This window comes from Sceloporus occidentalis, unplaced genomic scaffold (genome assembly GCF_023333645.1).
Source record: "Sceloporus occidentalis isolate IW3139 unplaced genomic scaffold, rSceOcc1.0.p SCAF_83, whole genome shotgun sequence".
In the NCBI taxonomy this organism is placed as follows: Eukaryota; Metazoa; Chordata; class Lepidosauria; order Squamata; family Phrynosomatidae; genus Sceloporus; species Sceloporus occidentalis.
In genome coordinates, this window is record NW_028317063.1 from 1453049 (window position 1) to 1476638 (window position 23590).

General features: G+C 36.8%; 1 protein-coding gene across 1 annotated transcript in view; it reads right to left on the minus strand.

The window, feature by feature from the left end:
- Nucleotides 1-23590, minus strand: part of LOC149285175 (low-density lipoprotein receptor-related protein 1B-like) — a 366729-nt gene that overhangs the window by 84354 nt on the left and 258785 nt on the right. The window contains exons 42-46 of the mRNA XM_089495720.1: nucleotides 16534-16723; nucleotides 14654-14858; nucleotides 3594-3786; nucleotides 2865-2990; nucleotides 2144-2272 (exon numbers count right to left, since the gene is read on the minus strand). Of these exons, the coding sequence (XP_089351846.1) occupies nucleotides 2144-2272; nucleotides 2865-2990; nucleotides 3594-3786; nucleotides 14654-14858; nucleotides 16534-16723 (843 nt within the window). The remainder of the gene's footprint in view (nucleotides 1-2143; nucleotides 2273-2864; nucleotides 2991-3593; nucleotides 3787-14653; nucleotides 14859-16533; nucleotides 16724-23590) is intronic.

Consider the following 23590-nt stretch of genomic DNA (forward strand, 5'->3'; position numbering starts at 1 on the left):
CCATTTGTATGTGTTCTAGTTCTGCTTTTTTACCCCAATCTCCTAGATAAAACACCCATCTCCTTATCATAATGCCTGTGTAACAATAGAATGACTCAGTCTTAATCACGCAGTGAGACACTCTGACTAATGGAAGTCTATGGAGGAACGGACTTCATTTGCATTGCCATAAAGCATCAGCTCAGTGTGGTGCTTGAGCCGGGAAAGTCACTTAAAATATCACTTGACTGCAGGCCCGGACTGGCCATCGGGCAAACCGGGCGTTTGCCCGGTGGGCCGAGCCGCAGCAGGGCCGGATTGACTTAGGGGCTGATGGAGCTGCAGCTCCAGGCCCCTACCTTAAAATAGGCCCAGTCAGGACCAAACTGACTGGGCCTATGCGGCCTCTACGGCCGCATTAACGCAGGGCATAAGGGGCACCTGCCCCTTAAGCCCGCGGCAACTGCGTCCGGGTCCGCCACTCTAAGGGTCCGGGAAGCCCCCACCAGGGCCGGCCTTAGGGGTCTGCGGCCGCACAGGGCTTCCATTAAAACATCGGTTTGTTTTTTTTAAACTTTATTTAACATCCTCCATGTTAAATAAAGTTTGTGTTAACTTTATTTAACATGGAGGATGTTAAATAAAGTTTTTTTTTTTTAAAAAACGATGTTTTAATGGAAGCCCTGTGCGGCCGCAGACCCCTAAGGCCGGCCCTGGTGGGGGCTTCCCGGCCCCTTAGAGTGGCGGACCCGGTCGCAGTTGCGGCGGGCTTAAGGGGCAGGTGCCCTGCTTTAATGCGGCCGTAGAGGCCGCATAGGCCCAGTCAGTCCGGTCCTGCCGCGGGCCCGGCCGCAGTTGCTGCTTGCTCCGGCAAAAAGGTAAGTAGGGTGAGGGAGGGGGGTGCAGTGAGAAGGGGCAGAGCGGGGTTAGATAGTGAGAAATGGGGAGAGGGGATAGATAGTGAGAGGGGGTACATAGTGAAAAGGGGGAACATAGTGAGAAGGGGCAGATAAGATGGGGAGAGGGGGTAGTGTGAATGCGTATGAGAATGAATGAATGAATAAATGTGTGGATGAATTGTGTGAATGCGTATGACAATTAATGAATTCATGTGTGGATGAATTGCTTGAATGATTTGTGAGACTGCATTAATGAATGTGTTAATGATTTGTGTGAATGAGTAAGTGCAAAGATGGTACATGAAGGGTGGGCTTTAACAATAAATAAATAAAAATGGGCTGCTTGGGCTTAAATGCCCGGGACTATTTTTTGTCCCAGTCCGGGCCTGCTTGACTGTCAACAATGGCCGCCTTCAGGTCTGCAGATAAAGAGAGCGATTAAATGTTTATTTCTGTTCTATTTTAAGGCAATTTTTTTTTTTTCCGTGAGACTTACCCTTTAATGCAGAGCCTAAAATTCTTTATAATACTTTAAAATAGAGTTTGTTCTGGTTTCTTTTGTTTCTATTATTCCCCTGAAAAATGTATTTTTCATATAATAAGCCCCGTTAACTTGACGATAGTTACATTAAAACAATGTTGTATTGTTTTTTTTATTCCATTTGTTAAATTATTGAGAACATGATGTCATATATATAACCGTCGCATAAGAAATACTGTCCTTTGAGAATTTTGTTTTATTGTTCTTGTAAAGCTAACTATTTTTTTTTCCCTCTTAGTGTCCCACGCACAAGTGAAAAGCAAATTATGAATATTTACTTTAAAGGCACAGACACTTAATAAATATTGCATGCTAAGCACAAAATGATAATAACATGAAAGACAAAATACATTTAAAATAATTGCTTCTAAACAGTAAGTACATAGCTGTGCGCTATAAAATAATGGAATATATAGAGAACCCTTTGTTATTTTTCTGCGCTCTGCAGTAATAGAATAATCCATAATTCTAAAAAAGAACAATTAAGTAGATACAAAATGTTAGTGAGGCAAATAGGAGAAATAGCCTGAAATCCTCTCTTTTCACATTTTTTATTTGCTGATTTTAAATAGGTTTTAATTGCGAAATCAGCATTATTCCTTGATTATTCCTCCTCTTCAAACACTCAACCTCCACCAGATTCTCATCTATGATTCCACCTTTAGAGATGGGTTACATCAAGTTGATAAAAAAGGAAGATACCGCAGATTTTGATATAACTTACCGCAATAGGATTGCTTCTCGTCCGACCGGTCCTTGCAGTGAGCTATCCCATCGCAGGTTTTTTCATACTCGACGCATTCTCCGTTTCCGCACTCAAATTCAGAAAACATATTGCAAGATGAATTTCTTGCTAAAATGATAGACAAAAATTATGTTAACACGACATGACACGCATTCTCATACACATATATACACATATACAGACACATTTTGAGCATCAAATATTTTCTAGCACTCAGACCTGTGGGGTTTTTTTTGCTAGATAAAACATAACAAAAATCTATCCCTATATCAGCATGCTGATGACACGTTAAGTAAAAAAAACAAAACACAAAAGTATGACTTCATTGGTTCTTGGTAGATCTGGGGGAATTTTTCCACCAATGTATACAACTGTTGGGAAATATACATCATGTGACTGCCAGTGATGTCACGACGCATGTAACATTTCGGGTATAGTCACAGGCTATGAGTTGTGAGCAGAAACTATGTTGTTGAACCACTTTCTGAACTTGAAAATTTTAGTTTTAATTCATTTTTCCCAGCTAGAGATTATCTACTGAATCCGTGTGGAGCTAAGTTGGGCTTTTTACCGATACAGCAAGAAATGGTGGACTGTCATTACTACTGACTTGGTTAGTCTTCTAAAAAATGTCCATGAAAAATGCGTTATTAATCTGCAGTTATGCACTGTTTTTTTCAGTTTAGTACTTATTACTTACTCACACATCTGTTGTCATCTAACAATATTCGATCTCCTCTGCAGGAACAGTTCACACGGCCATCTGAAGTAAGCAAGCAGAGGTCCTGACACCCTCCATTCATATAAGAGCAAGGTGAGGAGTCACCTAAAAAGCAACAAAATAACAACGTAAGTGTATCAACAAATAGTACACTGGGTAGAAAATATCCAACATCTCATCAGGGTTCGATTCCCACAATACTTGGAAGGTAGAACTTGGAGGGTAGAAGCCAGCTAATTCCACCCACACTCTGGTCCCGTGTCCTTTATTACCCTTGAAACATCTTAGGGGGCAAGGAAATGCCTATTAGACTTTGTGCACAGTGGCCAAAGGAAACATTTTGGACAATTTTTTTGTTTAGTTTTTGGTCCATTTTTTTAAATTGATAATGAATTTCATTTCCTGCCCTTTCGGTTCGGATGAAATTCGGTGGACTTTTTCAATTTGGAAACGCAATTTGTTGTCATTCACTCTCGCACAGTCTCTCCCTTTTGGATTTGTGATCTTGTTCTAATAGGTACAAAAAATTCTCCCGGCCAGGACAATGCTTTGAGATTTTTGTTAAAACTATTTCCCAACTTTAGAATACTCATCCTAGCCTAAAATGCAAAAGAACCTTCTAGAACAATTCTATGTAAACAATCTGTTGTTCCCTTCTTAAAATATCATATAGAAATATGTAAATTTTGAGAAAAAAAGTGAACTTACACTTGTTGGTGTCATTGGCAACAGCTATGATGCCCATGGGCTGATGTGGTATGTCGGAGCGAAGAACCTTAGTTTCGCCACCCGTGTATTTGTTTGAGCGAAGAATGGCTCTTCTTACCCAATCCGACCAAAATATATAGTCATCGTGGACGGCAAGGCTCAAGAAGGTACCTGGTCCAGACCTAACGATCACCTGCGCACAAAAAAAGAACGTTAATTGCGTGAGATCTTCAGTATGGGAACCTACGCCATAAAAACTGAAGGTGGCCTAATGTCAAAGTGATTGACCTAGAGCTCACGCTAACAACATTTTCATGTAAGAACCGTTCAGATCAGTAATGATCAAGGATTTGCTAACAACGGAATCTCATGGTTTCGGACAGCTTTAAAATAAAGGCTAATCTGATTTGTTCGTAAATTAAGGACAAGCATATTGATTTTTTTTTTGCTTGAAATGCCTGATTTTACTAAGCATATTTTTTACACGTTGAAGCTTTCCACATACTAAGTAGAAACAAAATTCCAAGATGCAGGCATGTCAATTCGTCTCTTATATGAGGATGACTAATCCCGAGTCACATAAAATCTCATTTAGTTGATTTGCATAAACCCCAAAAATGCTGATCCGTATAAAAACGGAAAATAACATTGAACAGTTAAAGAATTTATCCTTGAAAGTGCTTGTGATACATAGGTGACAGTGAGCACATACACCAGAATTTGCCCTGCCAACAAAAGACCCCAAAAGTATTTTATTTTGTGCCTATGTGCGGTTAAGGGATTAGTAAAAAATAGTTTATCTACTAGTCTTTAACTGCACCTCTAACAACAAGAGACACCAGTCATCATTTACACATAATTTAATCTTAAAAAAATAATAATAAATCGGATTCATTGTTAACAGGTTGAAGAATAAAACTCAAAACATTGAACAGGCAGAACACTTTTTTAATATACAAAACTTAAGGAGCCATTTTGTATGAAAAAGTCGCATTCCCTTTTTTTTTTCTTTTAAATAAATATATCCAATGAAGGTTTCTACTGTATTGAAGAAGAAAATCACTAATTCTGTTAAGGTTACTCCATTAGTTCTTCTGGCTAAATGTAATGGACATTTTAGTGTCATAGCCAATATATTTTCTTTGTTACCATAACATTTCTGGTATGTTTTGCAGAATTTACCCCCCGGGGTACACGCAGGTATTGATGGTGGTGATAGTGGCACGGCTGCCAATAAAGTCCTCTCCATCGGCTTTAGGGGCACTTTTTGACTTCTCAAATACTATGTTTATTACAAAAATCAGTTCCTTATATCCTTTCCTAAGAGAGTAATCTCTGACCTTCAGTGTAAATTGTTGGATCCCTTTGTGTCCTTTGAAACGGAACTCCTTGTTGACATCAGATGTGATATCATCATACTCCCTGCAATAGGCTGTATATTGATCTCTGCTGGAAGCCCCTCAAGTGAAAATAGGAGCTTTAACAGGTAGTCTGAGTGTTCTACCTCTCAACTCTCAGATGAACTTTAGGACCCCCCAAAAGAGATCTATATAGAGGCCGCCAACAATGCGATGCGGAAATACAAAAAAAAATAATTTCCGTCGATAATCAGAAAACTGTTAAAATCTATTAAATAAAATTTTATTTTTTATTATTTGCTAAAAAGACAAAAATAGCATAATTGCTGCAGGGTTTTTATTTGACGTTTCACGAAGATCTTGTGTGCTAATAACGTTGGCGCAGATTCATCAGCATATTCTGAAGAACCTTGTATATTATGGGAAGAGATGCTAATATATAAAACAGATGATCCCAAAAATCCCAACTGGATTGTCATTTATATTATTTATTTTATATATCCATGAATAGCAGAAGAATCCAGATATAGACTCCAGCAACGACTAATGGCTAGTAAATGGGCTAACTAAAAGCCGGCCAAATGCCTCTAACCCCAGAGAAGCCCTTTATATGTGCTGGTGAGCATAATTTTTTACCCCAGCAGGTATCACTGATCCTAAATACAAACCAGGATAACGTCTTCATGAGGGTTGAGCTGGACACGTGAAAGCCCCAATGACAAAAAAGTACGGAAGTAACCATTTTACAAAAATAATTGTGTTTAACGAGTACAAGATTCTCTTCAGAATGTTTTTTGTTTTTTAAGACACAAACGCTTAACAAAAGTAACATTGTGTCTTTCTAAACAGCGCACAATAAAACCATAGAATTCCTTTTGTTGAGGCTACTATCTTAAGCTTTTACTAAGATCATTTCAGGACACAATGCAACATGTCATAATAGAGAAAAAGAGTATTATGCCTCTATTTGTATAGAGGAACGCTAAGGTGGTAGATCCCAATTGTATAGTCGTCAAAAAGAAAATCAGTTCATTGAAACCAATTGAAGTAAAATGTTCATTACGCTTCCTGGGTGACCACGCGTTCCAAACTTCATGAAACATTATGTGGTGGGAAGCCAAATTACAGAAGTTTAATAGAGTTTCTATTCATACTATGAGATTTCATTTCCAAATAATATAAAGACAAGTCGTCGTGTCTTTTTTTTTTTTTTTTATAGAAGCAACTTCCAATATAAGTGGATCCCGGATTACTTTAGTGTCGTAATGTTCTGTCATTGAATCTATGAAGTCCTTCATGTCTCTCTCTATTAAATAATATTTTAACTAGAATTTGCTTTTAAGGCTTGCGCAAGTCTCTGTTCTTTACCTGTTATTTATTATTCATCTCATGTATTATGCTTCAAAGCCCAACATCTTTTGTTCACAAGATAATGTGTCTGTATTTTCATACTCAAGAAAAGTAGAACAAAAAGCAGTAAAAATTTGAACTTTTTAGTCGAAGTAAATTTTACATTTTAGAATTCCATGGTTGACCATAATGTATCACGTGATAATTAATACTCACCTATTTATTAATAGGTCATGAAAATATTGTGGGAAGGTCATACTTCCCAACTTCTACCCTCGATGAATTAGGGGCGGCAGTGGGTGAAGCTTGGGAGGTAGAGTGTCGCTCAAACTGGCTTGAGCACAATTTTGCGCTTGCGCGGTATGAATTCTCTGGTGTCTCTGGTGTCCATGGTCCGAAAGACTGTTGTTCGAGATAAATCTCGGCGGGAGAATGGGATAGAGTGGCAAAATCTTGACTGTCCCAAAGCGAGACAATTGAGGGTTCATTAGAAAAAGTGTCACTTTCAACATAAAAAAATAGGAACACCTCAAAATGTGAAATAAAGAATATTTCTGAACTTTATGATATGCCACCGATACATAATTATCCCACGAAGACACTAACCGTGCCATGAAATTCCACCAACTTGTCAATTACCAGATGGTAGAACAAAGAAGATTCTGACAGCACATGCACGACACATTATGGGACTCTAGTTTCATATTAATGCGATTCCAAAAACCCTTACATATTTCCTTAAAAATCAAAAAGAAACAGAGGCGCAAATTCTTTTCAAACGCCTGGATTCCAGTAACAAAAACACACAAACAAAAGCTTTATATGAACCCAGTAAATTATTTTGCAGGACGCATGTACCATCTATGTACAATGACTATAATAGGACCATCTGTCTTTGTAGGCCGTAAGAACGCCGTCTAATCTGCATTTTAACGGCGGTACTGCTGCAATAATGTTAAACACATTTTCGGTTAAAAGGGACTCGTAAAAATAATTCTCCAAAAATCATTTTTGTAGAGAAAGTAGATAATGTTGGAATTGCATTTTGCGTGCTGGCCCCATGCTTCAGAGATGGACAGTATATGGCTTCCTGGAAATTGCTGCCATCAATAGAACAGATTTTAATCTGCCCGGGACCCTTCCTCAGCTACGACAAAAGGGCCAAGTTCCCTTATGGTTTCCAAACCGAACTCCAGTTAACGTGAAATTTTAACAGGTTCTGTTTTCTCAAAATGAAATGCGCTTTAAACTGGTTAAATATGCATGAGAATGTTTGATAACAGAACATCAAAAAGCCTGATGAACCGTCCGTATAAAATCAATGAACATTACACAGCTTACAGCTACATTGTATCTGCCAGGAGAGGGGGGTATAAAGAGGTCAACGACATATCTTTCTAAAGCATGAAATTCCCCGTTATGCTGTCTCCACGCCGTGTGTGCTTCCCTACAGTACGCAGGAAAATAGAAACATGTCCGATTCGCTTTAAATTGCCCCAGAAGGTGTAACGCGGTGACATAAAGTTGGTATTAATGACTAGAATCCCATACCAGGCGTAAATGACCTGTTTGTACTCAGCGTGTCTCTCTTTGCCATGTGTGTATCTGTTTATCGCTCTCTTTCCGAGCTTTAATCTTTGTCTTTTTCACATATAATTTTATAGCCCTCTGTCTATCTTCCTTTTGTCTTTAGACACATAGAGTTTGCTGCGGATCGGCCCCATTCGGCCCCATCTAGCCTGCCCGCTTTGTAAAGACTCAAATCTTAATCGGTCGTTGGTCTCGTCTTAGATTCAGGAGCCATATGCCTATCCCATGCGTGTTTAAATACCCTTATAGTATTAGCCTTTACCACTCTCTTTCACGTACTCTGTTAACCAATTATAATTTTCTTTATATTTGCATTATCAGAGTCCGACGCTGCTCAGGCCGATTAAAAAAAGCCGCAGAAGCCCATGGACAACAAAAGACATAGAGAGGAAACCGAGAGCATTGAGAAAACTGCATGTTTCTCGTTTGCAAGGATTCCAAGAAAATAAAGTAACAAAGTATTTTGCCTCAACATGTTAAAAATGTACCACAGGGGATTAACCCCTTAAGGACAATGGGCGGTCCCTAAACCCATTGAAAACAATGCATTTTGAGCCCGTACATGTACAGGCTTTGTCATTAAGGGGTTAAAGAAAACATGAGTGGTTTAAGGAAGCTCGTATTTTTAAGAGTTAATTATGTTATTCCTTTTTTTTGTCCAGAGGGGTATTCAAAATGTGTATAGCAGCCATGTTTAAGGGGCTTTAAACAGAAGCCTGTCTTACTCTTGCATAGACTTAGTCCCTTTGGTCAAACTCTACCTATTTTTCATCTATCTCATATGCATCTTGTTCCTCCAACAAATCCATTTTCTATTTTAATTTTTAAGTGGTTTATTCGGGCCTATGCCAACCGGTCTAAACCTAGGGCTACGGTTTAAGGGGTGGCAAAGGTAGCGGGTACAATCCAACCTAAATACACCCCTTGTCGTTCATGCCAATACCCTATATGCCTAGCAGAGCCTATAATTAGAGACAACTTGGATGAAAAATAGGCCGTCTCTGCTTAGAAATACAGACCAATACTAGTTAGACATACTAACCTCTTATATACAAGCGACACACATGTACTAAAAACTACATAATCTAATTTAGCCATAGAATTATTCAATTTGAAATAATTCCAAAGAAAAAGACAGCAGGGTTAGGGCTTATCCCATAACAAATCCAGCTGCATTAAATAGTTGTTACTTATTGGTTCTGCATTGATATTTCAAACACACTTTGTATTTTTACAGGTGATTGGAGTGTGACTAGTGGCCAATTTAGTACCATAAGTGTAAAAATCAATGGGGTCAATGCGTTTAAGCATAACCCGAGCATGTAGCCTCCTCTATACATACATTGTTATCGGAATTCCTGTTGGGTATGAATTTTAGGAAAAAATATAAGTTGCGTTGGGACTCATATAATCATTCTAAATGTACAACGTAAAAAACATACTTTTATGAGTTTCTCACATGAAAGAACCCATTTAAAAAAACTATTACAATATAACGTTGCAGTTAAAGATGAAATAAAATATTACACTATACCCATAAGACAAGTTTATACCACACCATAAAGTCAGAAATTTCTAGGCAATTATTACATTTTAATCAATATGAGAAAGATTATGACTATGTGGCTTTCTGTTTTACTGTATCTGAACTCATCCATAAAACAGGGTAATAAAGGAAATGGCTAAGCTTTTGATGAAAACATTAAACACATGAACAGTCTTGTTAAAGAACACTATTTGAACATAATATGGACAAAATACAAAACCTTGGTGCCACTCGCCTAATTTCTGCAAAGATCACGCACCAAAGAAATAGTTTCATTGGTCTTAGGATTTGGCCATGTTATGGATCTGTCAGTGTCCTTGGAGATATATATACCCCCCTCAACATGCATAATGGCTAGAGAGGGAGAGTTTGGACATGTCACTAGGATCAGGGCTTTACAAGACATTGTATCTGGTCTAGGTAACTATTTATGTAACGTAGTACGCGATTACGTAGCTACTTTGTTAAAGAGGTCTTTGTTATCTACGTCCACCCAAAGTGGAAAGGTGAGTCCTGACGTGGACCTCTTTGTGGCTAGAAGGATGTCAACCAGACTCCCATTGATGAGGCTCATGAAGGCCGAAACCTACATCTGGGGTTGTTGGTTCCCTCGTGCAGGAGACATTTGCCTCACACTTCGGTTCTGTGCTGCCCTTATCAATAAGACTGATAGGTTGATGGAGATTTTTCCTCTGAAATGGCACAATGGCGTAGTTACATTGTTAAAGAGGCCTTTGTTATCTAGGCCCACCCAGAGTGGAAAGGTGAGTCCAGATGTGGACCTCCTTGCTCTCTTGTGTCTAAAAGGTTGCCAACCAGACCACATTGATGAGGCTCATGAAGGCCAAAACATACATCTGGGGTTGTTGGTTCCTGTTTGTGGGGGAAATTTGCTCTCGCATTAGGCGGCCGCCCCCCCCTTTTTTGTATGGTTGAAATAATACGTTTTTTAAGGTAGTGCATTTCAGAGATTTACTGCCCTCAACGTAAAGAACAGCTTCCTCTATTTATAATTTAACTATTATTTCAATCTTAGATAGTGCCCCTTTGTAGCATGATCAGTCTATAGAATATTCAAAAGAGTAATAATCTATTTTATTTACACAATTTAATTTAGAAACACATATTCTGTTATTTCTTTCCAAATGTTTGTGACTTTTAGGGAAGTAGAACAGTGGGACGGTCCGTTCTGAAAACAGGACAATCTATCATTAAACAAAAAAAAAACGCATGTAGAACTTAAAACAACTAGCCCAATCTTTAAAAATCAACATCTTTAATGTAAAAATGTTCTCAAAATCAGGTGTTTTTTTTCTAAGATTCTCTATTTAAAGCAAAAAATAATGTGTTATAACGTTTATTCTCTATTATGGCCATAGACAAGAGTTTTATTGTTCCCTGTGGTTTTTTTCCCCATTTTATTTCCTTTATTTAAGTCTTTGGCATTTTTTTCCACGGCGTGAAAGAACAAAGCATAGAGATGTCTAGGCTCCCCGAATCATCAGAATATCTGAATACAGCAATAATGTACCACGGGAAATAAATTGTTTCCTGCAATCACAGGTCACAGATGTGTTGTTAAGTGTGTAGCTTTAGCAAAACTACTGTGAACAAAAGTGCTTTCTCAATCTTCATTGTTCTCCTGAAAACTCCTATTTTTTTGCTCCGAAAGAACTTTCAATTATGAAATTCTGTGATCTTAAGAGAGAAAACATGTATCACTGTTACGTAAATAACAAACCAGATAGCGTGTAATCAAAAAGCAAAATTGTACTTGTATTCAAAAGCTTTTAAGACCTCTATTGTAGTCAAAGGGTTGATTATTTTTACACGAAAAAGAAAGCATTGCCCAGAAAATATAGTTAATTGTATTTTCTGATTCTGATTCTGTAGAATGCCCCCCTCACCACCATGACGTGCATTTGCCCCTTTCTAACCCCTTAGCTCTTTGCCATGCAGTAGATATACTTACCTCCAGCTTGCTCCAGTGCTGGTTCGGCAAGTCTTTGGGGGTTCTACTGCGCCAAAAATTCTCAAATTGATTTCAGCTGGGGTGCTTTCCTACCACTAATTGCCTCCTTTGAGCAGCCAGTCAATGGTGCAATATGTCAGACTACGGAGGTGGTATGCTGCATCTCTGGAGCTGCAGCTTTTCCTTAAGGTAAGTGCTTTTTTGTTAACACTTCAAAGAATGCATAACAAAGTACTCAAAGTATTTAAATGGTTTTTTTTAGATGTGAATAGGAAGAGAAATATACAAGTAGCATAGACCACACAAACATCTTGTTCTGAACTCACATATACTCGCCTGAAACTCACAAAACATTGCATGTCCTTACAAGCAACTCTCAGATGCATTTAAGAGGCTTGTGAGTGTTAGCATGCAACTAGTTTGGTCTGCTGAGTTAGCTCAACTAATCACTCAACTTCTTAGTGAATAGACCCCAAAGTCTTGTTAAAGCCCCTCTTCTAATCCATTCTTTTAATCACACCCCATACAGCAAAAATATTTCTCTTTTTTTCGTTTTAGATGCTGAGAGGTATTTAAATGGACTAGCTTTGAAAGTTCTATTCATGTTCCAATTTAATTGTAGCATTCAATTCTATTTTATGAGATGCGTATTAACAACATGAAGGTCTATAAGGGCACTTGACTAAAAGAAGCCTTGCTATTTCTCTATGCTTATTTGTATTTATTTATTTATTTTTTAATTTTCTTAGAACTTTTCTAATTGTAAATACCTGCTTGACAGAATGTTTATTTAAAAAAAAAAAAAACATAAACAAACATATAATTGCTTTTCAATTACACGTATTTTCAATCTTTTTTTTTGAATTAATTTAATAGTCAGAATACCAAATTGATGTGCCAAGTTATATTTTAACACTTAAATTGTCAGAGTGATATGAAAGCAAGTGGTAAAATAACATTTGAGACAGCAAAATAAAAGAATTATCCATATGGTTGTGCAGTACTTTTTTTCTGGATTTCTATGATATCGTCATGTAATATACAGAACACATGTAATAAATGCTGGAGACTGAAGCACTCTTGCAGAATTAATATGAGCTAGTCACCAAAGGCTGGCTGAAATTGCTGCTGCATATTTCTCTGAATAATACGTTGAATATGACACAGTAAATATATAAACTATATGGTTTAGAAAGCAAAATGCGTATTCCTCCCCATAGGGTTACTTATCCCATTTAAGTAAAGCTGGCAGCATTTCTAAGTTACGTGAGAGGCGAAGTTAGACATTTTAGACATAAAATTTGCCATGTATCTCAGCGGCAGACGGACTAAACCACATATATATATATATATATATATATATATATATAAACAAATGGTTAAATTATCACAGACAAAAACCAGGACATGTGTTTAAAATAAAAAAACCTAAAAACATAATATTTTTGGAGAATTATATCTTATAAAAAGCGGAATACAACTCATTAAATAGTCTCCAAGCTGACTAAAGAGGTCAGGGTAATTGGTGATTAACTAAACTTATGTAGCTGACCTTTGTCTGGGACTTGAGAAGACTTACTGTAAGATCCGAGCAGTAATAAAGAGAAATTCCGCCCGCACGGCATGGATTTCTCTGAAAGATGTCAGCAGTTCATAGAACTGGCATCAAAACTGCAACTACATTTGAAATCTGAGCTTCTAATTGCTGTTAACTCCTTTAATGTATTTTTTTTCCTTACTACGTCCCTATTTGTATTATTTCAAGTGCCAAAATTGTCTGCTTACACCTGGCAGACATCAGAAAATCCATATTTTAAAATTATATTTCTGTGTTTGTACCACCCGACAACTCTCATTGTTTAACCCCGAGTCTCAGGATTTTTGCCCTAATCTCAGAGTCTCAGGGTGAAGGGGCAGATTTTCAGGGTCGCATAGTCCAGAACCAAATCCTTCCTATTCAACACTGCTGTGATCATACAAAAGACTCCCAACTGGTGCTTTTACTACCAGTATGGTTGATATCAGTGTTTGAATGCAGGTGACAAGTCAATGTTTCCATGAGGACCGGCATTAGAGCTATGTGGTTAAAACACTTGGAGAGTCACTACATAGAATCTTCACAATTACTATTAAAGGGTTAATCTTTAAAGAGCTAATTTAGAAAGTCCCTAGGCATGGTAATAATTCATAACTATTTTCAAGACAAGAATGCTTATATTTTAAATACAGCTGTACGATAGTATGACCGATTTACATACCTGGGGATCCTCTAGGGCGGGCTACTTAGAACAGTCCCTCTTCTAGAGGAGTGGCTTCATGAAGAGGTGGGACTAGGAGGAAGCGATAGCGATGCATGGGGTGGGGTTAGCTGGGATAGGAGGTAAAAGTATCCTTAGACAGCCTTTAGTGGGAGGGGAGTAGGAGAGGAGTGGGCGGGATTGGGCATGGCTTCACCTGTAGCGCAGATTCATCATCTGGGAATTCCACGATAAAATATTGTCTAATACAGTATTATTAATTTTGCTTCCTGGCAAAATCCCCCACCTTTTTAATGTAACTTCTGGAATATCTTCCATGCCTGTTTAACTGGTTCTCCTTTTGATATTTTAATATTTAATGATGTATTTAGCTCAACCACAAATTACTAATTTATTAAAATAGCCTCTACTTCCAATTATTAATGAATGTTTTGAAGGTAATTTTATTTTTCCATTTTCCAACTACCAACCGTATAAAACATCTGATTAAAAATTGGTCAGGTCGTAATCTTTGTGCAATATAGATCAATAATTTGTATTTAATGGCCCCCCTCCTCTACTAATGCAGAATTTTGTATATCACATTTTAATTTTAAGTATTCCATACCCTTAAATGTGAGTCATATTCATGCAGATTTCCGGTCTTTAAAGAAATAAAATGCTTTGACATAAAATCACTTGACTTTCACACTATCGGATTGCTAGATTAAGGGCATCAAGGTAAATGATGGAAAATACATTTACTTTTGCTATTAGGATCGGTAATGTATCAACTATAAGCAGTAAAATGTTACGAGTGATATATATTTAACACAACTTAAAAATGGTCCTTAGCCATCACAAAATTATCACATCAAAAAATATGAACCAAGATTAACCATCAGTCACCGTTTAATCCTCCGTAGGAAACGGTTTGACGATTTATAGAAGAATCAAAAAAAAATTATTGACCGAATCTAATTGTTATCCATTTACATTTTACTTACATATCTTTGCGATCCATCATACTCGCACCTCTCTATTTTCCCCAAAGTTCCGTCGGAGTAATAAAGCTTTTGTGCGGTGTGATCGATAGTGAGTCCGTTTGGCGTGACGATGTCTGTGCTTACAATAACTCGGGCATTCTTTCCCGAAAGCGTGGACCTCATGATACTTGGATGCTGTTCGTTCCAGTTAGTCCAAAACATTAAACTGGGGAGAGAGAATACATTACCAAGCCATGTTAAACAGAACCGTATTGCGTTGGCAATACTACCATTTTTCTTTTAATTTACAAAAAAAATTCTGATAAAACTTTGTCTAAGAATTCATATTTCAGCAAAATAAACATTTTAAATGTCTACAATTTTAAAACTGATAAGGATGAATATTATAAAAGGGGGGATTTACAGTATATGGCGCTAGGCAGAATCGTTCAGATAAAGCTTTATCTTTTACATGATGCTTCTAGCTCGTATCTGAACGACGTCGATAACGCGATCACAGAAAGTAAACAACTTATAACTTTCAATAGCGGCGCGGCATACATAAAATATATCAGTTGTAGCCCCGTAAGAAAATAAGATACTTTGTAACATGAGCTATAGTCTACTGATTTTATTTAGTTATGTTCTCCTTGTGGTCTTGCAGATAAATAGGCGGGTGTTTATGAATATTTTATATCAATTAGAGAAAAAAAAAATTGTAGATAATACAGGATGCTTTGAATTAAAGGTTATTAGCAACATATTATTGGCTCGCATGGGCTGGAAGTACTAAACTAGAAACAAAGAATTTGACAGCAGATACGACCCATTTGGTCCATCTAGTCTGCCCATTTTTCTTGATCCAAAGACCCATGGTCTCGTCTTAGATTCAGGAGCTTAGCCTATCACATAAATGTTTAAGTTCTCTCGCTTCAATCATTGGACCATCATTCATGTCAGAGAGGACATCTCTCCAGAAGGCACGTCTTGAAGGCAGCGTTGAGCTATGTCACAGTAGGTCATGCCAAGGCCAACATACCCACCTCTAAGGAATGTATAAGAGTTTTCAATAAGAATGACGTAGAGTTTTTTTTGCTTAAAGCATGGTTATGATATATATTTACTATCATTATGGATCATAAAGGACCAGCTGGTAAATATAAAAGGTTAGAGCAGCTAAGCCTTAAAATTGTGCTTTTATCGACAGAGGTGTGTTCATTCTCCATTATTAAAGGTCAAAGCTAAGAGTCAAGCAGACAACATAAGCATGCTGTTTCACAAAATAATATCATAGAATTTTAGTAAAAAACTCGGCTTGTGAAAAATTATAACACAAAGTTGTCAACAAGATTCCTTGGCTGCCTTCAGCTTTAAGGGCTGAACATTTTAACAACCTTGTTTTTGAAACAAATGGAGAGCTACTTAAAATATTGTTGGCTTCAACAAAAAAACAAAAAAAGGGTTTTTTTAAATATATTTCCTTTTGCAAACATCAAAGGGAAGAAGTGTTTAGTTTTTACACACTAAGAGTTTAATTGCAGCAAGGCAATGTATTTACTGAACAGAACACAAATTACATTTTTTTTGGCTCATGTCAGTCAGTTTTTAGGCAATTAAATAAAAATGAATCATTCTGTCTGCTGGCTGAGAAATAGGTTTAGGAAAAACCAAATGCGAAATTTAGTAGGCATTAGGTTACTGGTATTGTACTTCTTAAAGCACTACATAGCACGATATTATTTATGCACAATTTTAGTGGATAGTGAATAGTCTACAAGTTGACTATTTCTATTGAAAATCTTAATGTTCTTCTACTGTAAAAAATAACGTGAATTGTTAGTAAAGTAGAACTGTTTTAAAAGACTATAATTTAGAGAAAAAATAGAATGTGTTTTGCATACTTTTGGCATCCGTCAAGTGCCAGAACGTGAGGGTGGTCATCTTCAGACATGGTAATCACAGCTTCCCTATTGAAAGCACCTCTCCGACTCTGGTCCACGGTATGGCGTGTGATGGATGATGTTGTAGAACTTGTCCAGTATAAAGTATCCCAGGCTTTGTGATATGCCAGACCTTCCACTGAGCCTACATCTGTCGGAGAAGCACCAGAAAGAAATCCGATTAGTTCATGCTGTTACAAAAGCTGAGGGAAGTATTCTAAAGCTTGGTTCGAGCAGTAGACAACACAGATGGCATTGCTATAATAAGTCCATTGAAGATTAACATATGTCTAATGAAATCTGTCTTTTCATTTTTCATTGCAAGAATGTGGCCACCATTGCTAAGAACCCTTAATCATAATGCATCATAGTAACGTGAACACTTAACTTATCAGTTTCTTGTCTATTACAGCACAGACATTTAAACGAGGTCAAGCAGTTCACCTTCTCAAACTAAGCGTGGACATATGGCATAACCTAGAAACACAGAATTTAATGGCAGATAAGACTCGTTCGGTCCATCCAGTATGCCCATTTTTGTTGATGTAAAGACTCCGACCTAGAATTCTTCATCTGGGTCCATATGGACACCCAAGAGGACCAAAATTAAGTGAAAACCACTTAAGCTGATTGCCACTCCTTCTCCTTTAACGAACTTGAGTCCATGCTCCATCTCACCTAGAGTTATATAATTCCATATTCTTTGCTACCAGTTATTTCTTATTAATACAGCCCCAATAATTTTTTGTATGCATTTGTAATGCCTTTCTGTCTGCCTTTACATATTAACTATTCAGATATTAAATATTATTTAACATATTAAATATTATATTTACATATTTTTACCGGAATAATTTCTGATTTGGCTGTTTCATTGGATTGTATTTGACCACCAAATAAATTATTATTTTAAACCTTTGTTTTTCTCCATTAGAAAGGAGCAAACAATAATAAATCCATTTAAAAAAAGAAATTATAGTCATTGCTATCCGCTCACTGTCAAATATACTCAGAAAATAAATTTAAACAATGGAAAATCAGATTAATTATAGGCTACCAATCCACCGGGCTGAAGTTGATATAAGTGGAGTGGCTGTTAAGTGATAATTCATTACATAAGATACATTCCTGCCGCAAGTCGGAATATTTCTTGAATTTTTTAGAATCTAATATTCCTGACATTTATTAATGTAATGACAAGCGAGGGCAGGACTTAACAAAAAATCTGTTATCCAGCATTTATTCTGAAAGAATATCCTCAAAGAGGATGACCTTCATTTCAACAGTTCATAAATGAATGAAAAGCCCGTGACCTGACTATATCTGTAAAGTAGAGATTCATTATACGTGACACTTTCTAAACCCTTTCAACACAATGACTTTGACAGATCTTCTACAGCTTAGACTTTCATGCCAAGTCAGCAAGAAACCACTTGTGCCACCACTGCGATGAAACAGATGTTACTTTATCTTACCGATGATGATGTATATTCCCGGCTAGTCTAATACAAATGATTTCTTGAAGGTTGTTTTTATATCCTAGGGAAGGAAAGGTGCTTGCCAATTCTAACGGTAGTCTTTGTCTTCACATTTGCAGTCCCTACATTTAATGTGGACCCTTTTGACTCTTATACGTGCTGCGTAATATATATTTTCAGAAAGGTGTCTATCTCTGATGACCTTCTGTAAGTCAGATAGAACACTGACAAGGACAACAACTGATTAAGACAACAACATTTGAGAATATAGGACTTCATGAGCCGCCTATAACTGTATGCCAGGTTACAATTGCTTATATTATAATAAATAAACCCAACTGATTCATTAGAAGCATTGGACGTGCATTGGGGAGAGGGTTAGCAAACTGGTGGACACTTTGTTGAGCTAAATGTGGCTGATCATATCTTCTACCATGGATATTTATGAGCTGAGAACTATGATATTGTCTATAAAGGCTGTTATGATAAAGATTATATGCTAGCAGCTACTTGAAGTGGGCTAAAAGTGAATATTTGCTCTGCAGGAGTTACTACAAAAACAGTACAATTTAGCCACCTTCAACAGCAACTCAACCGGTAAAAAAGACAACCGCGAATTGCGAATTCCAGCTCATTCACATCATGGACATGGAATGCCAATGGCTGCCGCAACTCAATGTTTTTTGCAGCTGTTGACCATTTTATTGGTCATATATAGGTGAGATTTGCCCAATTCTATTCTTCTCCAATATTAGTCATTTGCTTTATTTATAAGTTGTAATTGCCGTTTTTCCTTTTTTACCGCCTTGGCATTTTTTTTTCTGGAAACATATAATTTTATCAAAAATTTTCCTAAATATTCAAATAATATATTTGAAAAGGGACTGAAATTACAGCAAAGGTCTGCTGCTCCGAGAGAGGGGGGAAAAAAAGCCATATATTCAAATTAAATGAGCGTAATGTTAACACAAAATGATATTAATAAACAAACACTCAGACAGTTCACCTGCCCTGACATTCGGAGTTAAATCCGTAATAGGGTGTATAGCTGATTAAATATCTACACAACACAAAGCAATAGCTTATGATTTACAGAGGCAATGCAAGAGCGAGCACATCATTAGACTGCCAAATACCATCTATCACTTTTACTGAATTTAACGAAGATGGATTGCATCCTAAAGGAGAGATGCAAGCTATAAATATATTCATTCTGATCTTCATCTGACTTTCCCGTAGAATAGACACGCAACAAATCAATAATTGAAGAACACACACTACTGATCTTTTGTTATAAATTACTCTTTTTTTTTTTTTTTGGAAAAGAAGTCCGTTTGGTCTAATGACAAAAGAAAAAAAGATGAAACCCAGAACATTAGAACAAAAGAACTCATATCAGAAAAGGGTGTGTGAAATGTTTCCTTTTTAACTAAAACAAGTGATCTGGCTGAAAATATGTTCTACTTTATGGAGGGGGCGTTATATATTTTTTCCTTTCTTAGACACACTTTAACGTCTCCGTGTTTAATTTTCCGCGGGTCTGAAAAATGGACTTCTACGTATTATTTACAGTACCTGAAATGTCATAAACAAACAGGGTCAAGTGATGGATGATGCTGCCTGTTTAAAACGATGATAAATCAATCATAAGACCTTTAATTTAATTTATCACAGATTTTTTTTTTTCATTTTAATGTCAGCCCGAAGAAGGAGCAGTGAGGCTTGACCCTGATTATCGTTAGAATTCCCAGGCATTATTTTTTTTAGTTTTTTAGTAAAGGGCAAGTTACAGACAATCAGTGTTGTTTTCCAACTTTATGACTTGCAGACATTTTTGGAAGCACTGACCGCGTTTGTAGGTCTAAGAATGGCTGGTAGGTAGAGACGGCCAAGCTGGCCATAGCCGGTGGAGATGGAGCGGAACGATGGGCCTGGATAAGCGACTCTCCTTCTGGAGATCCAAGAGACAAACCTGCTTTTGGAGAAAGGGTTTAGGCCTCTTCTGGTTCTGGCTCAATTACACTTTACGCTACTCTTTTCCCTTAAGAGCTGGGATGAGACCGTAGCACAGATGGGTAATATGCCTACCAAAACATCTAGTTGTAGGACACTCATTATAAAGTTTAACTAAGTGGGCACATTCCAGGTATACGACTATTGAGTTACTAAAAAAACATTGTTTGTGCCAAGTATTTGGATACCGGTGTTGTGTACACCAAATGACATTATCATGGGCTACAGATTTAGTGACTATCCCATGCATGTTTACTATCCCTCACTGTAACCTGTAATCTCTGTTATTAAGTGTAGGGTTTGGGATAAGTGATGGTTCTGCTTAAAAGAATAAAATTGTTAATATTTAATTATACATTTTAATTACTAAGAAATGGGAGATTTTGAGAAATGTAGGAGCAATAAAGGAATGGAAAGTTAATCCATAAATGGTTTAATTAAAATTAAGAAAAGTCTCCAGAAAACTGTAATAATCGATGGAGAAGTCAGCTTACGTTTGTAGATAATAACTTTCCTTTTCTCCGACTCAATCTTTTGTTTATTATGGTTCAATATCGACTTTCAGTTTCTTGAGCAACAAATCCTTGACTACCTTATAGCCAGCTGAAGTATATTGTCCTTACGACAAAGAATTAATTAAAGCTCTGATAGCACAATTATTGTTAAGTACAAATTGTAAATGCATCTTTTTTTTCAATGTTTTATTGCTTTAAAAGCAGACTACGACGGGCCTTCTTATCAATTACAATAACATTATGGCAGAATTAGCTGACGCGGCAATCTCGTGTAGTTTGATTGGGTTACTCTACCAAGTGAAAAATGTTTCAAACACATTTAATTGAATGAGCCAAATGAGGGAAGAAAAACATTGACAGATGTATAATGGTGTGTACGAAAGCATGCCTTGCCCCTAAATAATATCATTTTCAATTAGGTCATACATAGTAGATGTCATTAAATCTCGCAATTGATAAAGATATTTACATTTTGAGTGTATATATATATATATATATATATATATATATATATATAAATATATATTTACACTGTGTATATATTTTCCTTCCAGGAAATGTGTTCAAAAATGACAGGAAAGAAATGTAGAGCAATGCATTTAAAAGCCTTTTAAATGGCCTCCTGCCAGCTTAGAGGCAATATTTCACTTTACATGCAGATTACATCAAAGCAATTCTATATTAATGAATGTATATGTATGTATGTATGTATATATATATATATAGAGAGAGAGAGAGAGAGCGAGAGAGAGAGAGAGAGAGAGAGAGCGAGAGAGCGAGAGAGAGCGAGCGAGAGAAAGAAAGAAAGAGAGAAAGAAAGAGAGAAGTCAATCAGTGACGTGAATCATTGGGCCACAGTGGAGGCAGGGAACGCCACCTCTGAAGCTGCAGCTTCTCTTTAAGGTAATGGTTTCTTTTTTAAACCAGTAACAGAATTAATATTAAAGTATTCACAAAGTATTGCTTCTCATTTGGTGGGGCCGTGTAGGACATTAAACTGTCTTTTAGTGCTGCTTTTGAACCACAATGAGACATCGTTATGATGCTTTGTGAAGAGAGGGTCTGGGGTAGGAATAAGACTACTGTGAACATGACACAAGGCAAATGACCAAGTACAGCTTGAGGTCCTTCATCAGATTGAAAAATGGACAGCCTCAATTTCCTGGACGGCTCTTATCTGTCTCCAAATTCTATGTTTTATGGTGTTAATTTTCTATTTCCCATTATAGTTTTCCTTTTTATTATTTGTGTCAATTTGTTTCTTTGCCCCATTTCTAATTTTGGGACCTATTTAACCTAAAAACAGGATTTTTTATGATCAGTGAGAGGTCCCGGGAGAATCACTGAACGCCTTGTCTGCCTAATTCTTTTTACGTTTCTGTGGAAGCCTGCCACTTCATTAGTACTATTTTGATACAGTGTGCCCTTAAGCCTATTTTTAATAACAAAATTAATAGTTCTATTTTATTTCACCATTATTGGATTGCATTCCCTCTACAATAAAGAAATGAATATTTTTCGACAAGAAATTATTTTTCTTTTCCGGCGCTCCCAGAAGAACAAAGTAACTATTTTTTTCTCACTATTCTGTTACTTTTTACTTTGAGATTGCTTTTTTTTTCTTTACAACACAATCAGTTTTGTGTCAAGCTAATCACATATATCCAGCACATTTTAAGTGGACAACAGTGCTTAAACAACTTAAATTTTCAATAAACTTTTTATTGTCACTTTTGTCCACGATTAAGCCAACCTTACTTATTAAGGAAACATTTTTAATGGCACTTTAGAGCATTTTGGTCACTTCCCGAAATCCCAACTCTTACAGTTCAATAAAATATGTGTTGGTGTTAGCAGATTATATTAAGCAATGTAAGCTATTAGTAACCCAGGAAAAGTATATGGGTATAAAGTTTTGCCAAGTTAAGACATGTCCCTTGGACGTAGCAGTTTAAAATATATGTATATGCGTATGTATGTATCTATGTATTTATGGTTTATATCCTGTGCAGATTTCCCTCTAATCCTCCCACCTCCAAAGTGTAAAAAAAGGGGAAATAAAAAGCAGTCCTCCAGTTAGCCACAATCGTTGACAGTAGTAGAGGACGTAATGTTATGTCCTCAGCTTTAAACACCAGTTTAGTGAGGACGTAATATTACGTCCTCATTGCTTAAGGGATTAATTTTCACTTTACCTCAACAGTAAAAGAGTTACATAATCTACAGGTGTGCTATAAATGTAATATAAGACATTTGTATAGGTTTATTAAGTTTCTACTCTCCTTTAGCTGATTCTATACAATCCTGACATTTCTGGTCTCTGAATTGGGACACCAGTGTTGGGGGGGACGTGACCAGCGGTTGAGAGGGACTGACTCCAGAAGCAGATGGCATTAGGCAGATTACCACCTGCCCACCTTTAAGGAAGGGCCACCTTGCGGCACTCAGCTTCTGAGCATTGCTAAGTGGCATTGCTGGGAGTTCGAATGGAGGTCTTTATTAACCCAAACACCACCTAAAAAATATAACAAAATCCAAGACAAAGAACAGAACCTATTGGTAATTACAAAATTATTTTAGTTATATTAAAAGCTATGAATTTTGAAATTCCCAAGAGACATTTTTATTACATCCTCCCTGCCGATTACCAGGATAGGATTTCATAGCCTGGTGCTCTGGGTCTCAAAGGCTACTGCCAGATCTGAGGTTCTTTCATGTCCTCTGGACTTCTCTCAGTTAAATACTTTGGGCTGCCTTTGTGGCCCATGTAGTAATACTTATCAGAGTAATCTATGATATCTTCCTGCTATCGCATGTTTCTGGGATACTTTGGTTAAGAGTCAAAAGGTCCACATTGACCTCATTTGATACAACTACTCAAAACCCATCCAGTTGATCTATAAGTCCTTCTTGAATAAAGCGATTAAAATACTTCATTGTACAACCTCAAATATTTAGCCATGCACATAGATAATGTCAACAGTTGATTCTAACACAAAGTTTCTAAACTGA